General features: G+C 35.9%; 1 protein-coding gene across 1 annotated transcript in view; it reads left to right on the top strand.

The window, feature by feature from the left end:
• The window catches only part of CTEXP (kinase family with ARM repeat domain-containing protein), a 191,363-nt gene that overhangs the window by 5,469 nt on the left and 159,931 nt on the right, over nucleotides 1-25,963 (top strand). Inside the window, exons 2-3 of the mRNA XM_089792423.1 lie at nucleotides 10,244-10,342; nucleotides 20,679-20,830. Of these exons, the coding sequence (XP_089648549.1) occupies nucleotides 10,244-10,342; nucleotides 20,679-20,830 (251 nt within the window). The remainder of the gene's footprint in view (nucleotides 1-10,243; nucleotides 10,343-20,678; nucleotides 20,831-25,963) is intronic.

The following is a 25,963-nucleotide window of genomic DNA, read 5'->3' as shown; positions in this document are numbered from 1 at the left end:
AATTTCTTTCGAAATTATCTGCTCTAAATTTCGAAATTATTTCTGCCATTTTCTCTACAACCCGTCTAGGGTTTCTGTTCTGAGAAATCTGAAATTCATTCTGCAAATCCCGAGTTCACGTTTTTTAAATTGCAGGTTTCTTTGGCTCACGTCTAATCTTCTACAAATCGCGGGTTTCTACCGTCGTTTTTCTGCAACTCGCCGTTTCTTTGCAACTCGGCATTTTGTGTGAGTGAAAACGTGTTCAATCCGCCCTTATCTGCCTGGATCCGTCTATCTCAAATCCGCTTGTTCCAAAATCTGCCTATATCTGCCATTTTTCCTGCAAATCTGACCTTCGAAGCTGCCGACTAGGTTTTTGCTCGAAACCCTAGTTTTTTGACCTCCAAAAATTTTCTGATCACATATTCTTGGTGGGTTTTTTGAAATCTCAAATGGGTCTTCATCAGATTTTTGTGGGTGCCTCATTTTTTGTGCCTCGATTTTCGAGCCAGCGGATCCAAATTCCGACAACACTTTATTTTTGGGTTTTTCGAGCTCTTTTCTGGGTACTTCTCCAATTTTTTTGGGTCTTTCATTTTCTCACCTCGAAGTTTGTGCCATTTGAAATACTCACATATTATAAGCATCTGTATCAGCAGCATCAGAAGTCAGACTCAATTAAATAGTACGCCAATGCTACCTAACACTCAGAGTAGAAAGAATCTATCTACCATGCCTTTATGGCCAGCATACCTGCAAATCATGTGAAATCTTCTGCCTGGTACATCGATTCTGGTGCCTCCCGACATTTCACTCATAGGCGTGATTGGTTTGTTGAATTCACTCCCTATTCTGACTCAGTAATCTTTGGAGGCGGTGAAGAATACAATATTGTCGGCAAGGGCACTGTTCAGATTCAGACTGGAGGAAGAAAACTCATGTTTCTCAATGTATGTTATGTTCCTGGCATGAAACATAATCTTCTGTCTGTTAGTCAGATTATAAAGCACTCCCCTCAGTTGGATGTCGTTTTCAGTGGAAGTAAGTGTTCGATTATTGATCGTGCTTCTCGCACTACCCTTGCTTCCGGTCTTGAGGATCATGGTATTTATAGGCTTGTAGATTCAGGCGATTCCCTTAAGCATGCCTTCATCGCCGAATCATCCGCTCTCAGCAGTCTCTGGCATCAGCGATACGGTCATCTGAACATTCAATATTTAGCACAACTTGCTCGAGATAATTTAGTCCATGGCCTGCCTAATATTCAGACCCAGAACCATCACGTTTGCGGAGCTTGCCAAGCAGGGAAGCAACATAGGACACCATTTAAGAATGGTGAAACATGGCGGGCATACAGAGTACTTCAGCTAGTCCATGCTGATGTATGTGGTCCTATGAATACTCCTTCTATTACTGGGAACAGGTATTTTTTACTCTTTGTGGATGCTTTCAGTCGCAAAATGTGGGTATATTTTCTTAAGCAAAAATCAGATGCCTTTCTTGTATTTCAGCAGTTTAAAGCTCTAGTAGAAAAAGAGTCTGGTTCCTCCATCCGTACTCTTAGGACTGATAATGGGGGGGAATTCTGTTCTTCTGCTTTCTCTGCCTTCTGTACTACTCATGGCATTAGACGTCAGTTCACCACACCTCACACCCCTCAGCAAAATGGTGTTGTAGAGCATCGAAACCGTACCATCACAGAAATGGCTAGGGCTATGCTAGAACATAGAAATGTTCCCAGAAAATATTGGGCAGAAGCAGTATCCACAGCTGTCTACCTTCTTAACCGGTCACCCACCCTTGCAGTTAATCATAAGACTCCTGAGGAAGCCTGGTCTGGTCGCAAACCTAGGATCAACCATTTGAAAGTTTTTGGCTCTCTGGCATATGTATGGATTCCTGATGCCAAACGCACTAAGTTGGATTCCAAAAGCCAAAAACTTATGTTTATAGGATACAGTCACACACATAAGGCCTACAGACTGATTGATGTAAATACTGATCGTTTAATCTTCAGTCGTGATGTTGTGTTTGATGAGGAATTTGGACCATTTCCGCTCTCTGACTCCCCACCACATTCCAAGATTCAGTCTTCAGAAATCTCTGACTTAGGTTCTTCTATTTTATATGAGTCATCTAATGCTACTGATACACCACCTCAGTCACTTCCAGATAATACAACTCGTGCTCCTGCTTCTCCTCCAGCTATTCCGACAGCATCTGATATTAGCTCCTCGACTCTTCGGCCAAAATGGTTGGCTCAAACGCTTAGTGATCTTCGTCCCGATGAACTCATTGAGGGTAGAACCTCCAGAAATAAGAGCCTTCAACACAACACAGTTAATATAGCTCTTATGGCCAACATCCACAGTATCCCTGAGCCCCAGATATATGCAGAGGCCAAAGGAATTCTAGAATGGGAACAAGCAATGGATTCTGAGCTTCAGAGTCTTCAAAGGAACCACACTTGGGTTCTTTCAGATCTTCCTCCTGGGAAGAAACCCATTAGCTGTAAATGGGTCTATAAGGTCAAGTACCATGCAGATGGTACCTTGGACAAATACAAAGCTAGACTTGTTGCTCGAGGATTCACCCAGCGCGAAGGCATTGATTATGAGGAGACATTTGCACCGACAGCCAAAATGAGCACTATTCGCATTCTTCTTGCAATTGCAGCTCAGTATGGTTGGAAAGTTCATCAGATGGATGTGAAGAGCGCCTTTCTCAATGGTGAATTACAGGAAGAAGTCTACATGACGCAGCCCCCAGGTTTTAAGGTTGCTGGTTCAAAACACAAAGTATGTAGACTCCAGAAGGCCCTCTATGGTCTTAAACAGGCCCCTAGGGCTTGGTACATAAAGATTGATCATTACTTGGTTACTCAAGGATTTCAGCGTAGTCCGTCAGACAGTAATCTGTATATTAAACACTCTGGTAATGATATTCTTTTTCTTGTTGTCTATGTGGATGATTTGATCATTACTGGAAATTCAGAACATTTGACTTCAGAAATCAAACAGGATCTATGCAGAACTTTTGATATGACATATCTCGGATTGCTTCATTATTGTTTAGGTATTGAGGTTTGGCAGACTGACAACAGCATTTTTTTGTCTCAGTCCAAGTATGCCAGAAGTTTGCTTGATAGGTTTCAAATGCAGGATTGCAAATCTGCCTCCACTCCTATGGAGACTGGTCTGAAATTGTCCGCACAATCTATTTCTCCTCCTGTAGATGAAACACTCTTCAGGCAGCTAGTAGGTAGTCTCATCTACCTTACTACTACTAGACCTGATCTCAGTTTTGCAGTCAGCTACATCTCACGGTTCATGACAAACCCCAAGACTGATCATTGGATTGCAGCGAAACGTGTGTTACGCTATGTACATGGTACTTCAGATTATGGTCTTCTTTACACAAGGAGTACTACTCCTCAGCTTAGTGGATTCACTGATTCCGATTGGGCCGGCTCAGTTGATGATAGGAAATCTACTTCTGGCTATGTGTTTAGTATCGGATCTGCAGCAGTTACTTGGACTAGTAAGAAGCAACAGGCACATGCACTCTCCTCTACAAAAGCAGAATATAGACGAGCTGTCAAGGCAGCTTGTGAAGCAGTTTGGCTCCGGCAGATGCTTGCAGATATGCATATTCCTCAAGTAGGTCCGACTTCTTTGTTTTCAGAGAATCAGGGCGTACTCAAACTTGCCAAGAACCCAGTGTTTCATGAACGAACCAAGCACATCGAGCTTCATTGCCATTACATCCGACAATTAGTAGAAGATGGATCTATTCAGTTACGCTATGTTCCTACCTCAGAGCAATCAACAGATATTTTCACTAAACCCCTTGGTCCTGACAAGTTTGTTAAATTCAGGGGATCTATTGGTGTAGTAAATAGATTGAGCATTAAGGGGGGGTATTAAAATAACCTTCATGTTTCCTTTTAATGCTCACTATTGTATCTTATAATATCTCTGTAAATATTAGAATGTTTCTAATATTTAGTATAGTCTAGAATAGAATGTTTCTATTCTATTCGACTCTCCTCTTTGTATATATAGATCAGTTTGATCTCTGATTAATTCATTCAAATTTTCCGCCATTTACATTTGTAACATAAATATTGATGGAAAATGAAATGCCTCTGTTTGAAGAGGTGCTAGGCATTTATTGATTTACTCTAGTCTACAAAATCAATCTAGTATCACCTCTCTATTACAATATTTAGATAGTTTCTATTTACTCTCTCTTCTGTCTTTTTCTAATGGTCACTCTTTTTTGTAATGTTTCCATAAACTGCTTCTGTTCGTTATGGAAACTTTCTTTTCCACTCTTCTTCTATGTTCCCATATTCTCTCTCCATTCAATATGGAAACTTTCTCTTTCTTCAGAATGTTTCTATTGCTCTCTCTTTGTTCATTTTAGAAACATTCTTACTCTTTGTTCATTTTAGAAACATTCTTTTGTATACTTGTATGTATAGATCATTTATGATCTTTGTTTAATAACACCTTCATTATTTTTACCATAATATGGTATCAGAGCTTTTTTTTTTTCAAAAAATTATTTCATTATTGAAATTTTCTAATTTATTTTTCGAACTAGGTTTTGAATATCTATAATTTCTTCATGGAATTTTTAGACTCATAGATTTTTGAAGTCTTTGTCTAGGTGTGTTCATTTTTTTGATTTTGTAGGAATTCGTTTTTTTTTGCATGAGCTTGTCTTTTGACAATTTTGTGGCCTTCTTTTTGGGCATTTTGCACCTGTTTTTTTTGCCTATCTTCTGCAAAGTGTGGCGCCTAGTGTGTTTTATACCCTCTCTCTCTGATCTTTGTCAAGTAGTTTCATTTTTAATTAAAGAGATTGAATTTCCACAATCCATTGTATTACATTGATTTGTTTTTGGATTCAATTGTGTTAAGATTTTTACCATCAATGTTTCGAATCACACTATGTGATCCATCATTAGGATGAAAGAGAGCAAGAAATGCAAAATAAAGTGACCATTTTTCCACCACTTTTTTATAGTCAAATTTGCCTTTTTTTGATTTTTAAAAAATGACCAGGGTTTTTTACGAAATTCTAAGATCATTTGTCATTTTGAAAAACTTTTTGCAGATTCTTGGCTGATTCTTGCAATTCTCAACTAGGTCAGTCTGTTTTTTTGGGTGCATCATTAACCGTGCCTCCGTTTTTGAGCTAGTGGTTTCAGAATCTAATTTCAGATTCTTTCTTATTTTTTTGAGCTATTTTCTGGGTGCCCTTTCATTCAATTTGCCTCGAAGTTTGTGCCTTTTTCAAATACTCACCTTTTTATGCATTAAAAACGTGTCATGGCATCTCTCACCAATCTTCTCTTAGAAGGCATTCATTGATTCAATAGAAAGAACTACTACACCTGGAAGGAAATGATGATGATGATCTTTGAGTATCGTCACCTTGATGTGCTTGTTCTGGGTATTGACACCCGTCCTACCACAATCTATGCTACCACAAACCATTATTGCAGAACATACAAAAGGATTTCCCTTGCAAATTTTTGTTTTTGAAGATAGATTGACCATTAAGGGAGGGTATTACAATTTTAGATAGTTTGTATTTACTTTCTCTTCTGTCTTTTTCTAATGGTCACTCTTTTTGTAATGTGCAATAAACTCCTTCTGTTCATTATGCAAAAGAACTACTACTGTTGGAAGAAAAGGATGATGACGATCTTCGAGTACCATCGCCTTGATGTGCTTGTTTTGGGTATTGACACCCATGCTACCACAATCTATGCTACCACAGACCATTATTGCGGAACATACAAAAGGAATTCCCTTGCAAATTTTTGGTTTTTTGAAGATAGATTGACCATTAAGGGAGGGTATTACAATATTAGATAGTTTCTGTTTACTTTCTATTCTGTCTTTTTCTAATGGTCACTCTTTTTGTAATGTTCCATAAACTCCTTTTGTTCATTATGGAAACTTTCTTTTTCACTCTTCTTTTATGTTTCCATATTCTCTCTCTATTCAATATGGAAATGTTCTCTTTCTTTCTTCAAAATGTTTCTATTTCTCTCTTTGTTCATTATAGAAACATTCTTATGTATACTTGTATATATAGATCATTTATTATCTTTGTTTAATAACACACTCATTATTTTACCGTAACACTCTCAACTAAGAAAGAAATGCATCTGGTCCATACCAAAGCCTCAGTAGGAATAAGATAAGATAAATTTATTAATGTCCAACAGAAGGCCAACCAAAGGATATGAGGGACTGCTTGAAACAAAGCAGTGAAATAGCAAACAACAGGAGCTCCAAATGGTCTTTGGGGCAAAGAAGGAATAGAACAAGAACAACAAGAAACTACCAAACCAAACAGCCCAGCTAGTTGCTTTGAGCATTTGGGAAGAAACCCAACACTAATGGATAAGCCCTAGAACAAGAAATCTCATGTCGTCTTTGAGGACTTTTGGAAGCTCTAGAGTAAGGCCACAAGTGAGTGAAAGATCTGCAAGGTGTCACATCCCTGGGAGACCTGGAAGGAGGTTCCAACACCCGTTTGATCCCTCGTGTGGAGGGAACCATTGTAAAGAATTAGGTGATGAGCTGGTTGGAATGCAACTGCAAGGAGAAGAGCTGCCAATTTGAAGTTCTGAGGACTGCCCAGTAAAGTAGGAACCCTGACCAGATATACAAACTTTCACTACAACCAACACAACATCAAAGAGAGCTCACGATTTGCTAGAGTCTGAAGCTGCATATAATTAACCACTGTAAAGAATTAGGTGATGAGCTGGTTGGAATGCAACTTAAAGGAGAAGAGCTGCCAATTTGAAGTTCTGTGGACTGCCCAGTAAAGTAGGAACCCTGACCAGATATACAAACTCTCACTAAACCAACACAACATCAAAGAGAGCTCATGATTTGCTAGAGTCTGAAGCTGCATATAATTAACACTATCACATCATGATTGAGGAATTGCACCAAAAACACTGCTTTGTGATCTAAAGAATTTTAGTACAGTTGGTCACAATAAGAAGAGGGCCATAGATGATTGAATAAATTTCTGTCCAACTCCAGAAGCTTGGCTCAAATTCTAATGTCCACGATCTCAGCCAAAATCTTGCACTTAGGGAAGAATAACAATGCAGAGGCTTTTTACATCAAACTCACGCTTCAGGAGAAAAGAATACTAGTGTCACACTAGCATGGGACTAACAAATAATAATCAGTCGGATACTATAATGTTCCCTTTTCTTTTCTTTCATTGATATTCCTTTATTTTCCTTATGCCAAACCTTAAAGAAGAGCGATCAATTTAATTTGTTCTCCATGCTACACAGGGATGCTTGCAGCCGGTATAGATTTTGCATAATTTTCTATTAATGGATCATAACCTACTTGAGATTGGTATTCAAATCCATATTCTATGTTCGTCCCTTCCCCTTAGATATAGGGCATTATATCATATGCAATGGAATAGTTCAGAATAAGGTGCTTGACTTAACTCACCTTATGCCCATGCCTAGCAAATGTGAAGCAATACAACAGCCTCTACTTTTAATTTTCAAGCTCCATAAAAACGAATTATAAATGATCTAATTAAAGCCAATAGAAGTTAAAACCTTGTTTTGAGAAATGATTACAGAAAATAATCACTATCCCCAAATAAATATTGATACAAACTATCTCAATTTCGTAAATATGCTTATTACCAAAATTTGTCTTCGAAGGAAGACTTTACAAATTTGCTCTATATCTGATCTGCAATCACTCCATGGAGAAGGGTTGGGTTTTCATCCAAACCTTTAAGCTTTCAGGGGTGTCTACCGCGAAGCAATACACCAGCCTCTACTTTTAATTTTCAAACTCCATAATTCCGAGTTAGAAATGATCAATAGAAGTTAAAGCCTTGTTTTGAGAAATGAATACAGAAAATAATCACTAGCCCCAAATAAATATTGATACAAAATAGCTCAATTTCGCAAATATGCTTAGTACCAAATTTTTTTTTCGAAGGAAGACTTTACAAATTTGCTCTATTGCTGATCTGCAATCACTCCATGGAGAAGGGCTGGGTTTTCATCCAAACATTCAAGCTTTTAGGGGTTTCCACTGTCAGAAAGTTAAACTCCTCCTGAGAAAGTAAATGAGTTACATATAAACTTGAATAATAATATGAACATCTTCAATTCATCCATAAACCTTCCTAGTAAATGACTCCCTTCGGCCTTCCAGAAGACAGACCAACATTTATGTCTAAGGCAGAGATGAACATTATTAAGTAAAGTGACAATTAGATATTGTTTTATTCAATCTATTACTTTTTATGAAAATAATATTTATTATGTTATCCTTTTGAAATTTTTTTTTTTTTTGGACAACTTAATGAATTAAGTAAATAATACCGGTTTATCAAGATTGGGGACATGACAGACCTTCCTTCATGGAGATTGCATTCCCTCAACCAATTAGCACCTGCATGCCAAAACCATATATGTGATCCCATATCCATCTCAGAATCACCACTTTGCCACTCCTCTAGGCTTCTCTTATATAACTATTGTTAGCAACATTGCCCATCTATGTCATCAATTGTGTGAATTACGATGTTGTCATATTCTTCCAACATGCTCTGTTGAACAATTTTGGTATGTATTGTTGAGATGCGTTAAACATCTCATATCCAAACTCCATGAATTGGCTTCTCACCAATGCTCCAAGGCTCTTAGTTATCTTTTTGAAATAATCTTAATTTTTGGATAACTTAATAATGAATTTAATTAACATCTAATATCCAAATTGGTATAGGTATTTGGTATTATGAGATGCGTATTCAATCCATTATCACCACTTAATGAAATATCCCCCCTTGCTTTGCTAATGCAATTTCTGTTTTTCACCAAAGTTTGCATCCTCTGATAATCATAAATTTTAACTTATTTGTTTGCTTTGTGTTCCCTTGTGTTCAATTTGCTTTATGCTTGCTTCTGCTACCGTATCTGCTATGGCCCCTTCAAGACTTGTATGATTTTGCCTCATGTAGGTGGTTCCCCATTCTACTTTCTTTGAGCTTCCTTCTATGATGTTTTTTTTTTGTGCTACATGTGTTTCGAGTCTTTCGACCCAGGTGTCTTTTGGGTCTGCCATATCTTTGACTATTTTGCGTGGATTGCTAGGCTTATTTCGTGATTGCTCATTTGTGTTTTGTTGCCTTAAGGCCTCTCATAACATTGCTACCTGCTCCTTCAACACCTTGTTATCCTCTTCTAGTGATTGACTTGCACTTGCTCCCTAGGTTGCACACATTGCATCATGCTGTTGGAATTGAGTAACACTTGCTTCAAAACATTTATCCTCTAAGACTTATAGCAGCAATATTGAGTTAGCATCCAAGTACTTGTTTCTGTTGGCATGGGAACACTTGTACATTGATCAGCTTCATTTGCAGGTTTTTGAAGATTCAGACGCAAGGCTCGTTTGTAGAGACCAATTCTCAATGACCATTGATAAATTGCTTGAGTCATGTTCATAGTTTGAGGTTTTTTGTTTTTATGACATTTCATATTTTGTAATAGATTAGAGGAGTTTGAGATGATTCAGGCAAACATGGTATTTCAAATTTTCAAGATACTTCACTTTATTCATATTTATAATATCCTCTTTGCTTACCTTGTTCTAGTACAACTCTGAGTTTGCTCTGCTTTGATAGCATTGGAATAGCTGGCTTGCCACTAGTACCACTCCTAGATCCTTGTGTTTCTTGTCTTTCCATATTCCTTAGAAAATGTTTCTTTCAGAATGCATTTGAAAGCTTCCTAGTTTTGTTGTGGTTAGCTAGACCGAGAGGGTTAGAAAATATTCCATGGTTGTGAATCTTAATTTGCTTTGGACAATGATTTCTGATCATATTATAACAGTTTTATATTGGCTTCCAGTAAAATACTAGCTTGTGCTATCATGTCCAACTATCTTCTCTCTCTCTCTTTTTATTTTTATTTTTTCTAGTGTACAATGGTTATAACCTTACTTTTCATTCATGTCATGTTTCTTCATCTGCTATAATGGTTTATGAAGAATTGACTAAAAAAAGCAATAGAACTGTTTTCTAGAAGAAATAGGAATCTGTGAGAATACTGAACTTGTTACCACTTTTCGAAGTTGTAAATGAATTTCTGAAATGATTTTGCGCAAGATCTGCTTATGAATTATGATCTTCATTACCTTGGCTTGTTTACCATGTTATGGACTAATTGGACCAGGATGATGGTAGCTCTGTATCAATATTTGCTCTTTCGGGGACTAATGCTCAAGATGGACACCTAGCAGCTGGTCGCAATGGTGTCAAGCGCTTGCGAACGGTAAGTTCCATTATTCTAAGTTTCTATTTTAAGTAATGGTTTGTTAGCATGAGAAATCTTAAACATAAATCATATGATATGCCATTGGTCTAGGTTAATGTGCCTCATTATTGCAATTAACTGATTTAGCCTGATCTGCTTAGATATTAAATCTACAATTCTTTTCTGTAAAGATGATCATAGGTGAGCAGGGAAAGGTGCTTTTTTAGTTAAATGACATCTGATTTGTTGAGCATGCATAATAGCTCTGTATGCCACGAACTAACATTTTTCATCTTAATATTCATTATTTCAAGTCTTTAGCTTTAGCTTGAAAATTTATTTCTGTAATCTTTCATCTAATTTATAAAAGTAACATTTTTTTGAGATTTGTTTTTCAAATGATTATGGTTCCCCATAATAGGGGTTTTCTCGTGATAGTGTTTAGTTCAAGATGAAATTTTGTAAATAATTTAAATTGTTTGATAGGCAAGAGCTAGTTAAAAGAAAGATTGCAAGTTGGAATTGTTGGTGAGTGTCCAACATATTCCTCGGAATTTGTGACATAGTTTAACAGTGTCCCATGAGATCCTTAACTGGGTTGGTAGCAGTTTCCTGGACAGATGCATCTTTTGGGAGATACAGCTAGCTCAATTCCCTTCAAGTGGTATCAGAGTGGGGTTGCAGGTTCAAATTTCCTCAAGTAGCGCCGAGGGGGAAATTGTTTCTAAGTGTCCAGCGTATCACCTTGGGAAGAGTCTATCAAGTGCTTTACCATTCAGTGATTTCATAAACTCTGTATGGGGCAATTGTTTTTGGCACATAGAGATTTTTAACACTATTTTGGACTCCATGGAAAATCACTAAGACGTTATATGCACCTTTTGAAGAAATTGTGTTATCATATGTTTATCCTAAGAAAAGGCTTGTCAATGTTAGTTTAACAAATCATATTCAAAATGGTCTTAATGACAGTAAGGAGATACTTCGAATGCTCCCACCAAGAGTCATCTAGGATCACCTGCTTAATATTTGTTGTCCTCTTACTGTTGGTTTGCATTCATATGGACCGAGTCTGGCCAATGAGCATTCTGAAAAGTACTACTTAAAACTTTGCAAGCTGTCTCAAGTTGATTGTGTCAGGGGTAAATTGTATCTCAACAACCTTTAAAAAATAAAAAAAACTGAAAACAATATTTGAAGAAGAATCAGAACACTATCATTTATATATATATTCTTTATTCAGCAACCAAAATATAAAATTTCATATTATTTCACTTGTCTGCAGTAGCTACAATTTTGAAAATGATCTAATTATGCATTATACATGTGGTGGTTGGTGATGAACATTTGTATCTCCTCAGCTACAACATACAAGTTTTTGAGCCAATCAACTTTGTTTCCAGTCCTTTGTAGCATAAGATTGAGAGAGTGCGCTGCACAAACTGTCCAAAAGATGTGTGAACATCTTTCAACCAACATCCCTATTGAATCTAGAAATTTTTATCCTGACCATGATAATTTGAACATCTATACTTGGTCTCCCCTCCTCAATGGCTGTGATGAGACCATTAGCAAAAAAATAGCTTTCCGTCACCTACCCATGTTTCTACATTTAAATGACATTGGTCAAGGGCTGAGTTTTAATGGTTTTCCACCCATTAGAAGCAATGAGCACCCCTGTCTTGAGTCATGAACCATTTACGGGCTTCAATGATTTTTTTTCTAGTTTGACCTCTTTGTTTTGAATTCAACTAGCTGCTTTTCTAATTCATATTGCAGGAAATTTTAGAAAGAGCAAATTGAAAGCAAAAAAAAAACCAAAAAACAACAAATAGATATATGAAACATGTTTTTAAATAAAATATAAAGCTTAATGATACATTTCTAGGAAAAATGAAAGAAAAAATTTAAAGTGTATGTTCCATGTTTGTAAAACAGAAGTAGAGGAAAAATAATGAAAGAAATTAAAATGTTTGCTGGCAGCTAATGGACATTAATCATTAACGAATATGTAGGAATTGACAAGAAACTGTTGTACAACATTCAAAGATCAATCTTTAGCTCCCTTCTTGGAATGGTAGATCAATCTTTAGTTCCCTTCTTGGAATGGTATTTGTCTTCTATAATAGAAATGAGCTAGAATGAGCTTGTTTTGGTGTTTGAAATGCTTTAGAACGGACTTGTAGAGTTTGAAATCCATTTTAGAGGGGAAGGTCAAAGGTAAAGAGGACAAGATTAGAAAAGCCAAACAAGTATAGCGGAATTGAGAGATTTGCTCTTGGTTCTTTTGGGCCCTCCAGATCTTCCTTAGATTTGTTTTTGTTCGGGACTGGATTAAGTTAACCCTGAGATTTGACCAAGAGATAATTCTGAAATTGGATGAACCAATTTTCCAGTATTGCTTTTCAAGAACAATATTTTGGGAATTAGGGTTATCGAAAAAAATAAGGAATAACCCTTTTTGCATCATCCTAAGAAAAGAAAAATGGCGACCTAATTTCTTGCTCCAGTGGTTATGGAGCCATTCATTTAGGTAGGTTCTGGTTGGTAATTTGTTAATATCTTGAACGGCAAGAGAAACTGCGGTAGTTCTAAGTCTATCGATCTCCCAATCAATGGCTTTGGCCATTTGGTTGCTAGGCACAAGAACATAAGTAGAGGGATGGGTATTCTTACCTGAATCTCAAGCGTCGCATTCTCCACCTCCATCATTCCTTGCACAGAGTTTGAACCTCGCTCCATCTGGGATCTCCGCATCGTTTCAGAGCGCCTGGGCGAAGGTTTTGTTATGCTCCAATGAGTCAACTGGCTGGTGATGGTTTTCTTTCGGTATTTCTTGAGAAATACCATTTTTGTGTTTGTCTCTCATTGAAAAAGCAGGGCATCAATTAATGCTTTACAGGAATGTGAGACCAAGTGGAGGATGGCCCTTTGCCCTCAGGAAGGCCTCCTCAAACTTTGAATCACTGCACATACCAGGCCTGCAAGTTGCAGAGCATTTTTTTGGACCTTATCTCCTATCACAATTGTTAAATATTTGAGAAATGTTGATCAATTAAAAACCTGCATGCATGCAATATCAATCAAGTAGCTGCAGCGAACAAAGTTATGTCAAGAGCTCACAACTAAATACTGCTAAAGAAGATATGCAAAATTACCAAGATGACTGCAAAACTTAACAAAATAATTTACTTGCATTTTGAAGGAACATCCTTCAAATGGTTTAAGAGGTGTTGTGATAGGATAAAGGACACCTGGTATGGATTTCACTAACAAGGTTGAGAACTTGAGACCATCTGAAATCAACAACTTTTATGATCTAACTCATCTTAATCAGAATAGACCAGAAAATGGATATACTTTTGAATAGGAAATACCTTTTAACCTTGATATCAAATATTTTTGCAGTACAATTGTTACGATCCTACATTTGAGGAGTAGAATGATTTGATTATTTGCACAGGAACCTGAATATTGAATATTTTGACAATTCAAGCGCAGTGCAAAAAGCACAAAGACATAAAACTAGAAGTCTTGAACAAAGGAAATTTTGCAAATTTAATCCCATCTATGATCCCAAAAATGAAACGAAAAAGGGGTAGCATATATATGAATCTCCACACCCTCATCGCATTAGTCATGAATCACAAACTATGCTCTGGAAAATGGATTTTAAAATTCTCAAGTCCCAAAAAATATATAGTTATTAGTCTAAGGGATGTTGAGCCAAGTTGAGCTACCATATGATAATGCTAAACAGGCTGTCATCAGCATTAGTATTAGGAATTACACAACCTCATACATGAAATTTAAGGGTATACTAAGATCGGAAAGTTATGTTTCCAATCAACTTTGGAAGTGTGGTCAAATTTTCAGTTTTCACATGTGTCAAATGATCAAGTGTGTACATGCATACATACCAATATAACTTAGCCTATTTTAACACATACACACATACATTAGAGTACAGATCAATTATTTGTCATCCACTAAATCTGCAATTTTATCCGAGTATATCATCAATCTGTTCATACAGATTTATTCATTGACATTTCATGTTCATATATTGATCGAACTAGGATCATGATCGGCTCATTTGCATATATGTAATCAGATCGAAGTCTGATTTAATTCCCTTGGAGATCAGCGACCTTGTGAGATTTGATTAAGTTCAAACTAATAATAATTGATACCGATTGGTAATCAGTTAGTTGTATAAATAAATTGCTGTTAGGGAGGATGTTACATGTCTTGAGTGGACGTGTTTCCTCTTTGAGGAGACACATCCACGGAAGACATAGTCTATTCAAACCTTACATACGGTCATATTTGGCCAAGCAAGAGAGCATTGCAATTCATGAATGCTCTGCTTTACATTGAGTTCTGCAGTTATACCTCGTTATTCAATATTTATAATATTGAATCTCATTAACTCGGTATCAGAGCCAGTATTCTTTGAAGAAAGCTTTACTGCTTAAAGGGAGATCCTAAAGACAAATTGCTTTTCCCTGCCTATGTAGTGGTGCTGGTTCCTGCGATTCAGTTCCCATATTATAATGGGAAATAATATTCCTGTCTATTTAAATTCAATTTCTATATTGGCTCTAATGATTCATTGGTTTAGACAAATAAAGAGATGCACATCTATGGACGAGGGCTCAAGTGTAAATATTGAACTGCCATCTCATTAAGAATATCTGTTGTGGGGTTTTCAGAACATTTGATTTTGATAATGATATCATTCAATGCTTGATTTCGGTAAGTAACTTTGGATACACCAGAGTCATGTCTTCAGAAAATTGTAGATATTAGAGGTTTGTCTTTCTAAAAATAATGTGGCAAACATTGAGGACATTGTTCGATATCTGGAGCATGCATGGACACAAAATGAACTCAAAGGGAGATGTTGGGTGGATATTTTGCAACCGACAGTTTTGGGTAAAAATTCAGTCGCAAAATAGGATGACCAGCCACAGCGTGTGAGACAGAGTCTCTCCTACCTTAAAGGGAAGGCTCCCCCTTCTCACTGTTCCTTGGATCAACTCAAGGTAAGCAAAAAATTGAGAAATTTATAAACTGGGTGCTACTATTATCCTTTCTTCTTAACTTTCAAGAAAGGATCCACTTATTCGTAAGGCGAATAATGGGCAAGGTGAATCTCTAATTACACTTCTATCACGAGTTGGAAATAGTGATACCGATAAATTTTAACTAACTCAAAGGCTAGCCAAAACGTACCAATTTGGCTCTAAGTCCTGTTGTACTTCTATATAGTAAAATCTCTACAATTAGGGCACAAAGACTCCTAAAAATAAGAACAATCTAACTATTTTGTGAATCAAGATGAAAATACAAGCTACAGACAAAGCTTCTAGCTATGGATTTTCACAATTGCTCCTGGTCAAAGCTCGGGCTTCAATTGTTTCTTAACTCTTTTCTATTAATCACAAGATACAATATCAATGACAAAAGATAGTACGAATCAAAGGTAACTTGAATGAATTATAGACAAAGCTTACAATTCACACAAATAACAATCTCACTTAATCAAAGTTAAGTCTCAAATGCTCCTTTGTATTCACTTTCTCTCAAAATAGTGCTACACAAACAAAGTTTTGTTGGCACAATTTCTCCAGAGATCTCTTGCATAAAGATAATGATGATGATACAATGAGGGGGGCACTCCTTTATATAGGCAAAAAAGTTGAGAAAAAGGGGGAGGAAAAAGTGGGAGCAACTCAACCAACTTTGACTTAAGTCTAACTACAGAAACTAAAAGGTTACATGCAACTGCACATGCAACTCGCATTACATCTTTTACATACACATGTAACTCGCATTACATGTAATTACACTTTTTCATGTAATGCATCTTCTCCAACTACAAATATGAAAGAAAAAGAAAGAAGACGGAAGAGAAAAGAACAATTTTGAAAGGCCTTGTACTTGACGATGCAATCCCAGATGATAACAGGATTGGGAGTTCTTGTACTGCTGCATTCATGTTGATAACCATAGTGTTGCGTCTTTTGATAACCTCTAGCTCTCTTTGATGAATTGTCCATTATCATGTGGAAACTTGATGTGATTCATCTTTTCTCGCTCAAGTTGTCGTGATTCTCCTTTGTAGATCAGCACAAACTAGAGTCTTTGACACTTTGAAAACCTTCTTGACGATGTTCGGATGTACACTTGGAACAACTCTCCATTATCACCTTTAACTCCTTTAAAAAAAGAAAAGAAAAGTAAAGTGCTTGGTGCATGGGAATGCGTGTAAATGGAGTTTGCCGATTTTCAAAAAGTGACTTGGGCTTTCAAGATGTCACTGCACGGAAAATGGATTATATGTAAATGCAGCATGTAATGGAAGGTGGAGGGTGAAATGAGATGCAAGTGTGAGTGAAAGATACGCTTTACATGCATATGCGGATGAAGGCTAAGATGGAAAACATGGAAAGATATGGAAACATGTATTTGCTCATGGAGGTGTGAATGCATATGGAGAGGAGAAAATGACATCTTTTTGACTTTTCAAAAAGTGACTTTTAGTCAAAATTGGACCTTTTAGATGCAATTACACTTAAGACATTTTGTGTAATCGTGTTGTGCGAATGAAAGCGAAAAATGAGATGGATGAAAACGAAAATGGAAAATGGGATTACATGCATGTGTGAATGGCGAATGATGGTGAAAAACATGTAATCACATTTGTCGGATGAGATGTGAGATATAATGACATGGAAATGGAATGTGAAAAATGAAAAGATAATGCTTTCGCATGTAGTGAAGGAAAAACAAGTTTTTGGGAAAAAACTTGCAACTTCTCCAAAATGGAGAAAAACCGGCAACAAGCACACAAAACCAAAACAAAAGAAAAACAACATACCTTTGAAAACAACTCAAAACATGCCAAGATGCAATGTACTCCAAAGATGAAATTAGAATTTGGAACTTGGGGAAGAACCAAAAACATCAAAATGAAGGAGAAATTCATATTTAAAGGAAAAATGCACTTTCTAAGGCAAAGATTCTTACAAATGGCGTCCATTCAACGATTTCATGCATAAAATCAGCAAAGATAAGCATGAATTAAAATGCATTAAAAAAGAGGTCCACTTACATGAAGATTAAGTGCCAAAAATGAAGGAGAAAGAGCTAAAATAGCAAGTTTTATAGTCTTAAGACCAATTCTCCCTTAAATTCGGATTTTCAAACAACCTTTTGACTTTTTCTGCACTTGTATGTAATGGACATTCAATGGTCGGATTTGACATGAAAGTGCCAAATAAATGGTTTCCAAAAGCATATCATGCATTTAAAACTCAAAAATAATCCCTTTTGATCAAATGTATGGGTTGAAAATGCAATTTTTTAAGTTTTTTGAACAAAAACATGACTTTTTTATTAAAAAATCTGGGCCGTTTTTGCAAAAACGTGGCCAAAAACTGCATGTTTTTGAGTCATTTTTGACTTGTGAATGCAAAAACGACTTCCCCAAATGGATATACATGGATCCAAATGCAAAAAAGTTGCTTTAAAACACATAAAAGTGGATTAAAACCCCAATTTTCCGGGCATTATAAGCAAAAACGTGTTTCTCCAAGAAAAAACGATTTGGTGTTTTAACACCAAAATAATGATCACAATGTAATGGAATCAGCATATAAGGTCAAAACGATTTGATTCCAAACAAAAACATGTTCCAAATTTGAAGATTTATGGATTTTTTGCAAAATTGTGCCCTAGCTTGGGAGTTTTGAATACATTTTTAGGTGCAATAAACTGATTTTTGATGAGGGCAAAATGATCACCTCTCCAAAACGTTTTGAATGCAACTGATTTCATCCAAATCCATGGAGAAAATTAAAAGTTATGATCAAAATAGGAGGTTTTTGGAGCAAGAACATGTTTTCTTCCCATAATAGGACATTTTTATGTTCATTACATATTTTAAAACATGTTGGAAGGCAAAAGAGGACCTTTTAGAGTCCATTAAATGTTTTAAAATATTTCTTAAGACATAATCTCACTTTTTGAGACTCATTGCATATTTTAAAATGTGATATTTTAAAATGTCTCACCTTTTTGATGCACAAGCATAAAAACTCAAATTTTCATGTCATTGCATCAAAAAGGTCCACTTTTACAAGCTTTTGATGTAATGGCATGAAAAGTATCCTCAAAGTGAATTTTTAGGTGCAATAGCATGAAAAGTTTCCACTTTTTATAGATTTTTATATGCATTTGCACATAAAAAGTCCACTTTGAGGCATTTAAGTTATGTATTTCACTTATTTTTATAAAAATGTCAACAATATGGGTCAAAAATAACATTTATGCATCATATTAATCAATATAATACATAAACATTATATTAAAGTGACATTTATATAAGTATTTGATTTAAAAATAAAAAATTTAAAAAGTAACTATATAGTTCTATAGTCACTTTAAGTGAAAAATTAAAAAGTAACTCAACTTAAAATTATAACATAAAGTGCACTATAGTCACTTTAAGTTATAAATTTAAATGAAAAGTAACTTCAAAACATAACAAAAAGTGAGTAAAATGTTATATTTTCAAAAAGTGAATGTCAAAATGAAAATATAACATCATTTTTTTAATTCGTGCTGTTGCACTTAAAATGTCCACTTTTGAGGCACTAAAATGACCATATCTCTTGACTGACAACTTCGATTGACTTTTAGGTTAGACCGAATCGAAAGGGAGATCGAAAGGCATAACATGAGCAAAACCAAAGGACTAAAAACAAACAAACGCAAACTCAAAAGCAAAAAACGGACTTTGAAGGCTTCAAAAATCAAGCAAAGGCTCGACAAAAAGCAAAACAAAAAAGACTTGACGAAGGCCTTCAATAAAAAGATTCATTGTATCAATTGGTACCGATTGGTTGATCAATACTAACCAATTAAATAATGAAATAAACTCAGAGAAATGCGAAACTAATTTGAAAAAGTTTCATACTGTTACCTACATTTTGTGGTGACAAAATGTAGGACAACAGGAGACACAACACACAATCAATTCCTTGATACAAACAAAATTGATTAGTCCTTTACAACAGTGCATCCCATTACAGGACTGCGATATAGTGACTTCCTAATCTACATCCACCATGGCGATTGCCTATTCAAATTGAGGTTAACAGAGATCCAGATACATCAAAATTATGATAGGCGACAATAATCATTGTAAAGGAGGAGTGATAATGATAATGATTAAGTCAATACTGTAACTTTGTGAATACAAAGATTAATAATGAATGCCGACATTATTGTTTAAATATATTATGGTGGCAACTTAATTTGTCTTATGCATAAAAATTTACATCATCTATGGTGCTGGGTGCAATCAATTAATTTGCAGAAGATTTTTAAGACAATGAAGAAATCAAGAAATTGATTTGAATAAGATAATCACAGCGATGACATGGTGCATAGAAGCATTTACTAAAAAGTGTTGTAGTTGAAAGTCACTATGCCAAGTGCCACAAGTGTCGACACAAAAAAAAAAGTGATAGTGCAGTTTGATCTTGTCATGGCAGTATTTAGGAATCATTTCCTTTATTGCTGAAGTAGTTTGCACTCAGAGATCGCTTTGACTTTCCAAGGCAATGATTTGTATTATTGTATCTATTCAAGTTAACATTATGGTGGTAAGAACACGATGACCATATTGAATTCATTGTGTAAGCACCGATAAAGCACATGGGCACTTTGTTTTAGCAGGCCACCTAAACAAACTATAGTTTCATAACATGCTTGTGGAAAAAGGTTTAGAAACTTACAACAAATATACTCGTCAGTTCAGGCTGTTTTCACTATATTTGCCAGCATCCATGCTTCCGGTGCAATGTTGGGAACTTTGTTTCAATGGATGGACAACCACCATAGCATAAATGATTTCTATTAAAGGATCTTATTCAAAGTGGAAGGCTGATCAAGTATATATTGCCGCACGCATACGAATCAGGCGGATTGATGTAGAAGTGCATTCACAGATAATACTAATAATAATAAACTTTGAACGTGCATTGGCAATCATTCCCTTCGAATGTGGAACAAGTTAGGGATTTGAAGTTTAAAATTCCTATTTTACATAAAAACTCTTTAATCACAAATTGTAATCGTAGTCAACAGGTTTGTGTAATTTTTAGGATTTTATTTTAATGTTCATATGTAATATTCTCTATGTTTGGCATTGACATTTATAGGTTTCTCTGTACCCATAACATAGCCTAAAAAATGCTTTGTCTTCAGTCTGGTCTGATTTTACAATCATTATTGGGTTCTTAGACACATTCTTACAGAGAGGAATTCTGATTTTCAACAGGTTCGGCATCCCAATGTACTGTCATTTTTGCATAGTGCAGAGGTGGAAAATGTTGAAGGCTCAACTATCCGACCTACCATTTATATTGTTACTGAACCTGTGATGCCACTTGCTGAAAAAATAAAGGAGCTTGGATTGGGAGGTACACAAAGGTATTTTTCTAATCTAGAATATCTTAAAGCTGTCTTTTTCCACTTAAGGTAGAGCTTTTGCTACACAATTCTGCTGCTGTTTTTGCCTTTTCTAATCTAGATTCTTCTGCTGTCTTTTCCTTCTCTATTCACGAGTCTTTTTCATCTATCACTATCCTTCAATCATATTATCTTTGTTGCAATGTGTATAAGAATGAAATTATCTTCTAAATCTGTCTAAATCTCTCTAGACATTGCTACATGTGGTATCATGTAAACCATCATTTTGGGGTGATTATTTGTTGTCATTTACCTGGCTTATTGACAGTAAAATAAGGAAATGAATAGCTGGTCCAGTTGTATGGATAAAAGCAAAAGGTCATCTATCCTTTATAAATTCAATTTATATGTGTACCCTCTTTACTTTGCTGTTTTAATGGAAACTTACGAAAATTATTGTATTGCATTGTGTTTACTGTATCTTTTCCTTCTCCATTCTCAAGTCTCTTTCATCGATCACTATCCTTCAATCATATTATCTCTGTATATAACAATGAAATTATCTTCTAAATCTGTCTAAATCACTCTAGACATTGCTACATGTGGTATCATGTAGACTGTCATTTTGGGGTGGTTATTTGTTCTCATTTACTTCTTAGGGCAGGTCCCCATGTGGCTGTTAAAGTTATTTTGGCTAGCACTCGCTGCTCAACATTTTTAGCAACAATTCCTAGACCTGATGGCCCTGTGATTGTTGATTTTAGCTGCTTATTTCTTAGCAGCCATTTAAGATAGAATGTTAAATTGGAATTTTAATAATCAATAGTGTGGATAAATATTTTTAGGAAAAATAGGAGGCAATAAAGGAGAGGGAAACCATTCTATGGAGCCACATGTCATTTTTCTCTATAAGCAGTGGCTGCTTATTCTAGCCCTCACTTTTTTTCAATGGTTAAGTTTATATTTTAAGTGGTGGCTGCTCCCTAGAAAGTAGGGATAGATTCCAAATTATCCTTTTCCAAGAGTTGTAAAATGGCATGGGAACACTCTGGCTGCTTAAATTTAAGCACAAATTGCACTTAAGCAGCCGCCCGGGGACATGGGGTTATTGACAGTAAAATAAGGAAATGAATAGCTGGTCAAGTTGTATGGATAAAAGCAAAAGTTCATCTATCCTTTCTAAAGTCAATGTACATTTGTACCCTCTCTACTTCGTTTTTTTAATGGAAACTTAACGAAAATTATTGAATTGCATTGTGTTTACTGTATCTTTCTTCACGGATGTGATCACTCTTATTTTTTAACGTGTGGGTATTGTTGTTAGGTTTTCAGACCATCACCCCATTGCAAATGGGGACCTGCTCTTCTCACTTGGCAATATGATAGCTGTCCCAGGTTGCCTTAATTCAGTGACAATTTTCAAGAATTCTAGTTGAGTTTGAGCAACATTGGTGCACTAGGGAGTCAAGTCAGTGAGGGATGTGATTGAAAGTTGGTTGAAACTAGTCAAGGACATGGAATATAAAGTTAGGAAATTTATGATGGCATGAATTAAGTAGTGTAAAAGGATTGAGAGAAAGATGCAAAGAAGTAGACATGAAGTTTTAATCTGAAAAAATACTGATGGCTGATTACTGCAATTTGGATGATTCTGAATTTCTTTAGGATCTTCCAGACTCGAAAATCTCTGTTATAACTCCTATGAATCTGAAACCATTCTCAAACATCCCTGCCACATAAGCCTTTAAATCACGACCTGCTACTTGAATCTCCGCAAGCACCTTGAGGCATAAGCATGTGAATTTCGCAAGTCACTTGCTACATGGAGGCAAGATTTTCGCATGGCATTGCCATATCAACATGTAATTTCCGCAAATCATTTTGACTCGCCACATCAGGCTTGAATATCTGAAAACCTAAAGGCAACTTGTCTCATGACATGGTGTTTCTCAAGACAGTCTTATGGTACTTGCCACGGCAACCCTTGATCTCTGATTTGCCTTAGAAGTCATCCTATTTTGATGGAGGTGAAGTAAGCCGGCCTTGAGAGAGTTTAAATCATTATATGCCAAGGAATAACATTAATTAATGGAAGACTAGTATTTAATATGGGATGACTTGCTATGATTAATGAAGGGCCATGATTAAATAGGAGGAGCCTATGTCAGCCAAAGTAAGAGACACACTGTTTGGCATCAAGGCATATATAAGTCGGGTGTTGAAATCACTTCAGCACACAACTCATGAGCAATATCAATCAACAGCAGATAGATTTGTAGCAGGCAGGCCAAGTTCAAGCAGCAGTAGGCTATATTTGGCGAATCAAGTTTGTAAAGAGGTGCAGATCAAAACATAAAAGACAAACTGAATTTCTTTTCCATGCAGTTTGAGTTTCTCCTACAGCAGCACAGAGATTTTCACTGATCATTTGACTTTCAGAGAAGGCAACACTTACATTTGGAAGCAAGTTTGAAGTATTCCTAAATTGGTGCAAAGAAAGGACTCATGATCTGATCCAGTTAATGAAATCAGGCTTATACATTGCAGATCCGAGTCTTGCAACTAGAATTAGGTCATCAACAGCAAGACAAAGTGGATTTTTTATGGTAAATTCAAATTGATGAGAAAGATGTGTATGCACTTTGAGATTTCAAAGTTTGACTAAGCTTGGAAATGGAGTGGCAATGATCAAGTGTTGGGCTTGAGGTCAATCAATTGCATTCAAGGCATTGAAGTCGATTGGGTTTGACTTAATTTTTATAAATTGGTAAACACACCCTGCCGCATTGAGCGGTGGAATCCACCCTTTCATGTGGCTAACCTTCAACACATGAGGCCTTCCATGCCAGAAGAAGATGTCAAACTCGACCTGTCCTATGAAGGCTTCAAATCTGAACAGCATTTATGCACTTGCAAAGATGATCTCTAATTGATTGTACCAAATAGCCAAGTTTTGAATTTTGCTTTGCCATGTACAGTGAAAGTCTGATTTTATCCCTATGCTGAAGGTTGCTAAACCAAGTTGACACTTGGATACAAATTTTTGATTTTGTTCTGTCATAAGGGTCTGATTTTCTAAGTTATCTTTGCTTCATTGATGTCTGATGTGCTTGCTTTGATGATGCCTTATGAACCAGTGGAATCCGCCCTCTCAAGTGACATCTTGCCACATCAAATGGTGGAATCCAATTCCTCAAGTGGCAAATCTTGATGCATCAACTCCTAAAATCTGATGTGTAACATAGTCTTACACATTGCTTAAATTGATTGCCATTAAGGAAGAAGTGTAGATCAAGTTGTCATTTGTTAAATATTACCATTGATAATTATACTGGCCTGAGAAAGTGCAGACCGCACCTTTATCTTCACCTATTATATCATAGATGGCATATATATACATCAGTCTTGACACTAGAATGGGTGGCGATCTTTGGGCAGAGATTACATTGTATACTAATCATAACTAATGGTTATGTTAGTTAACCTTGTGTTACTTCCTTCTAGGCGCCGATTTCTACAAGAGATGTTTGACCGACCTAGATAGGGTCATGTCCCTTTAAGGGACATGCCCTTTGGTCTTGATATAGGGTAGGAATTATTGCAGTTTGAGGACGCACAATAATTACAAGTCTGCTCCCTCAAGAAATAATACCAATTAGAATTTATTGCAGAGATAAATAACATTCAGTTCAGAATAAAAGTTGACAAGTCCTCCATACTTCAAAATGTTAAAAAGTTCATTTTCAGCAACCAAGGATATTATACAAGTCTGAATTATTTAGTACAGAATTTGCAGAAACTTTACATGGTATCAGAGCTCTGTTAGTCGAACCTAGGCTCTGCAAATTAAGTAATCAGACCGTAAATATATCTAGCATCATTCTCCTATCTTCAATGGCATACACAATCAGACCCGAGGACAAGTTTGATGGGAAATAACACTTTGATGTCTGGAAATTCAGAACCATGATGATTCTTGAAGAAAATGATGTAAAACAATTTGTTGAATCAGCATCCAGATAACCTACAGTTGAACCTCAGAAATCTTTATGGATCAAAGGAAATAGGACCATTCAAATCATATTAGATGGAGTGAAAAATGATATCATACTCATGCTTACAAAACATCAAACATCGTTTGCTATGATGAATGCACTACTAAATGCATATGAGGTCAACAATGCAACTAGAGTTCTCGCACTGGAAAGACAACTAAATCACATACAAATAAAGAAAGGAGAATCAATGAATTCTTATTTCCTAAGGGTTGCCAGCATAAGAGATGAACTTTTAAGTATAAGAACCATCATTAGTGACACGGAATTAACGCTGATGGCTATAGATGGATTACCAGATTCATGGGAAACTTTTGCACAAGGTATAAGTACTAGAGATAAACTTTCCGACTTCAACAGACTTAAGGGAGATTGTCTTCAAGAGGAATCTAAAAAGCTAAAGAAAGGAGGGAAATTGAAAACAAAAGATGAAGAACTTCATGTTTTTATTACAAACTCCTATAAAGGCAAGAAGAAGCATTTGAAGAAGAAAAAGGGAAATCAAAAGAATGACAAACCCAAGAAAGATCTATCTAAAATAATGTGTTTCAGATGTGAAAAGTTTGGACACTACAGATCTAATTGTCTTGAGAATTCTAAACCACAAGTGAACTGTAAAAAAGTTACAAGGAAAGAAGATAATTGTGATCCCAAAGATCGTGTATTGTATTCGTCATTATCAAATGAAATCTCAAGTAAAGCATGGGTAATTGATAGTGAATCTTCTAGACATATAACAAGATACAAAGAAATACTAGACTGTATATCAAAAAAGGTTAATGGTGAAGTTACAATTGGTGATAATTCAACACATTCCGTCGAAAGAATTGGAAACTGCAGCTTGAAACTAAAATCAGGAAATTCTCTTTTCCTCAAAAGAGTCCTCTACGTACCAAGAATAAAAATAAATTTAATCTTAGTTACAACACTTGAAGATAGTGGACCTAATGTTGCATTCATGGACGGTAAAGTAATAACTTGCGCAAAGAACTCCTCAATAAAAAAAGTGAAGTTGATTGGTCAGAGAAAAAGATATTTGTATGAATTAAATTCAGAATTTAGTCGACCTATTCAACCCTTAATTCATGAAGCTGCAAAC

The sequence above is a fragment of the Cupressus sempervirens genome, chromosome 7 (genome assembly GCF_028749045.1).
Source record: "Cupressus sempervirens isolate cs-2001-9-10 chromosome 7, ASM2874904v1, whole genome shotgun sequence".
Lineage (NCBI taxonomy): Eukaryota > Viridiplantae > Streptophyta > Pinopsida > Cupressales > Cupressaceae > Cupressus > Cupressus sempervirens.
This window is presented reverse-complemented; position numbering and strand designations above follow the sequence as displayed.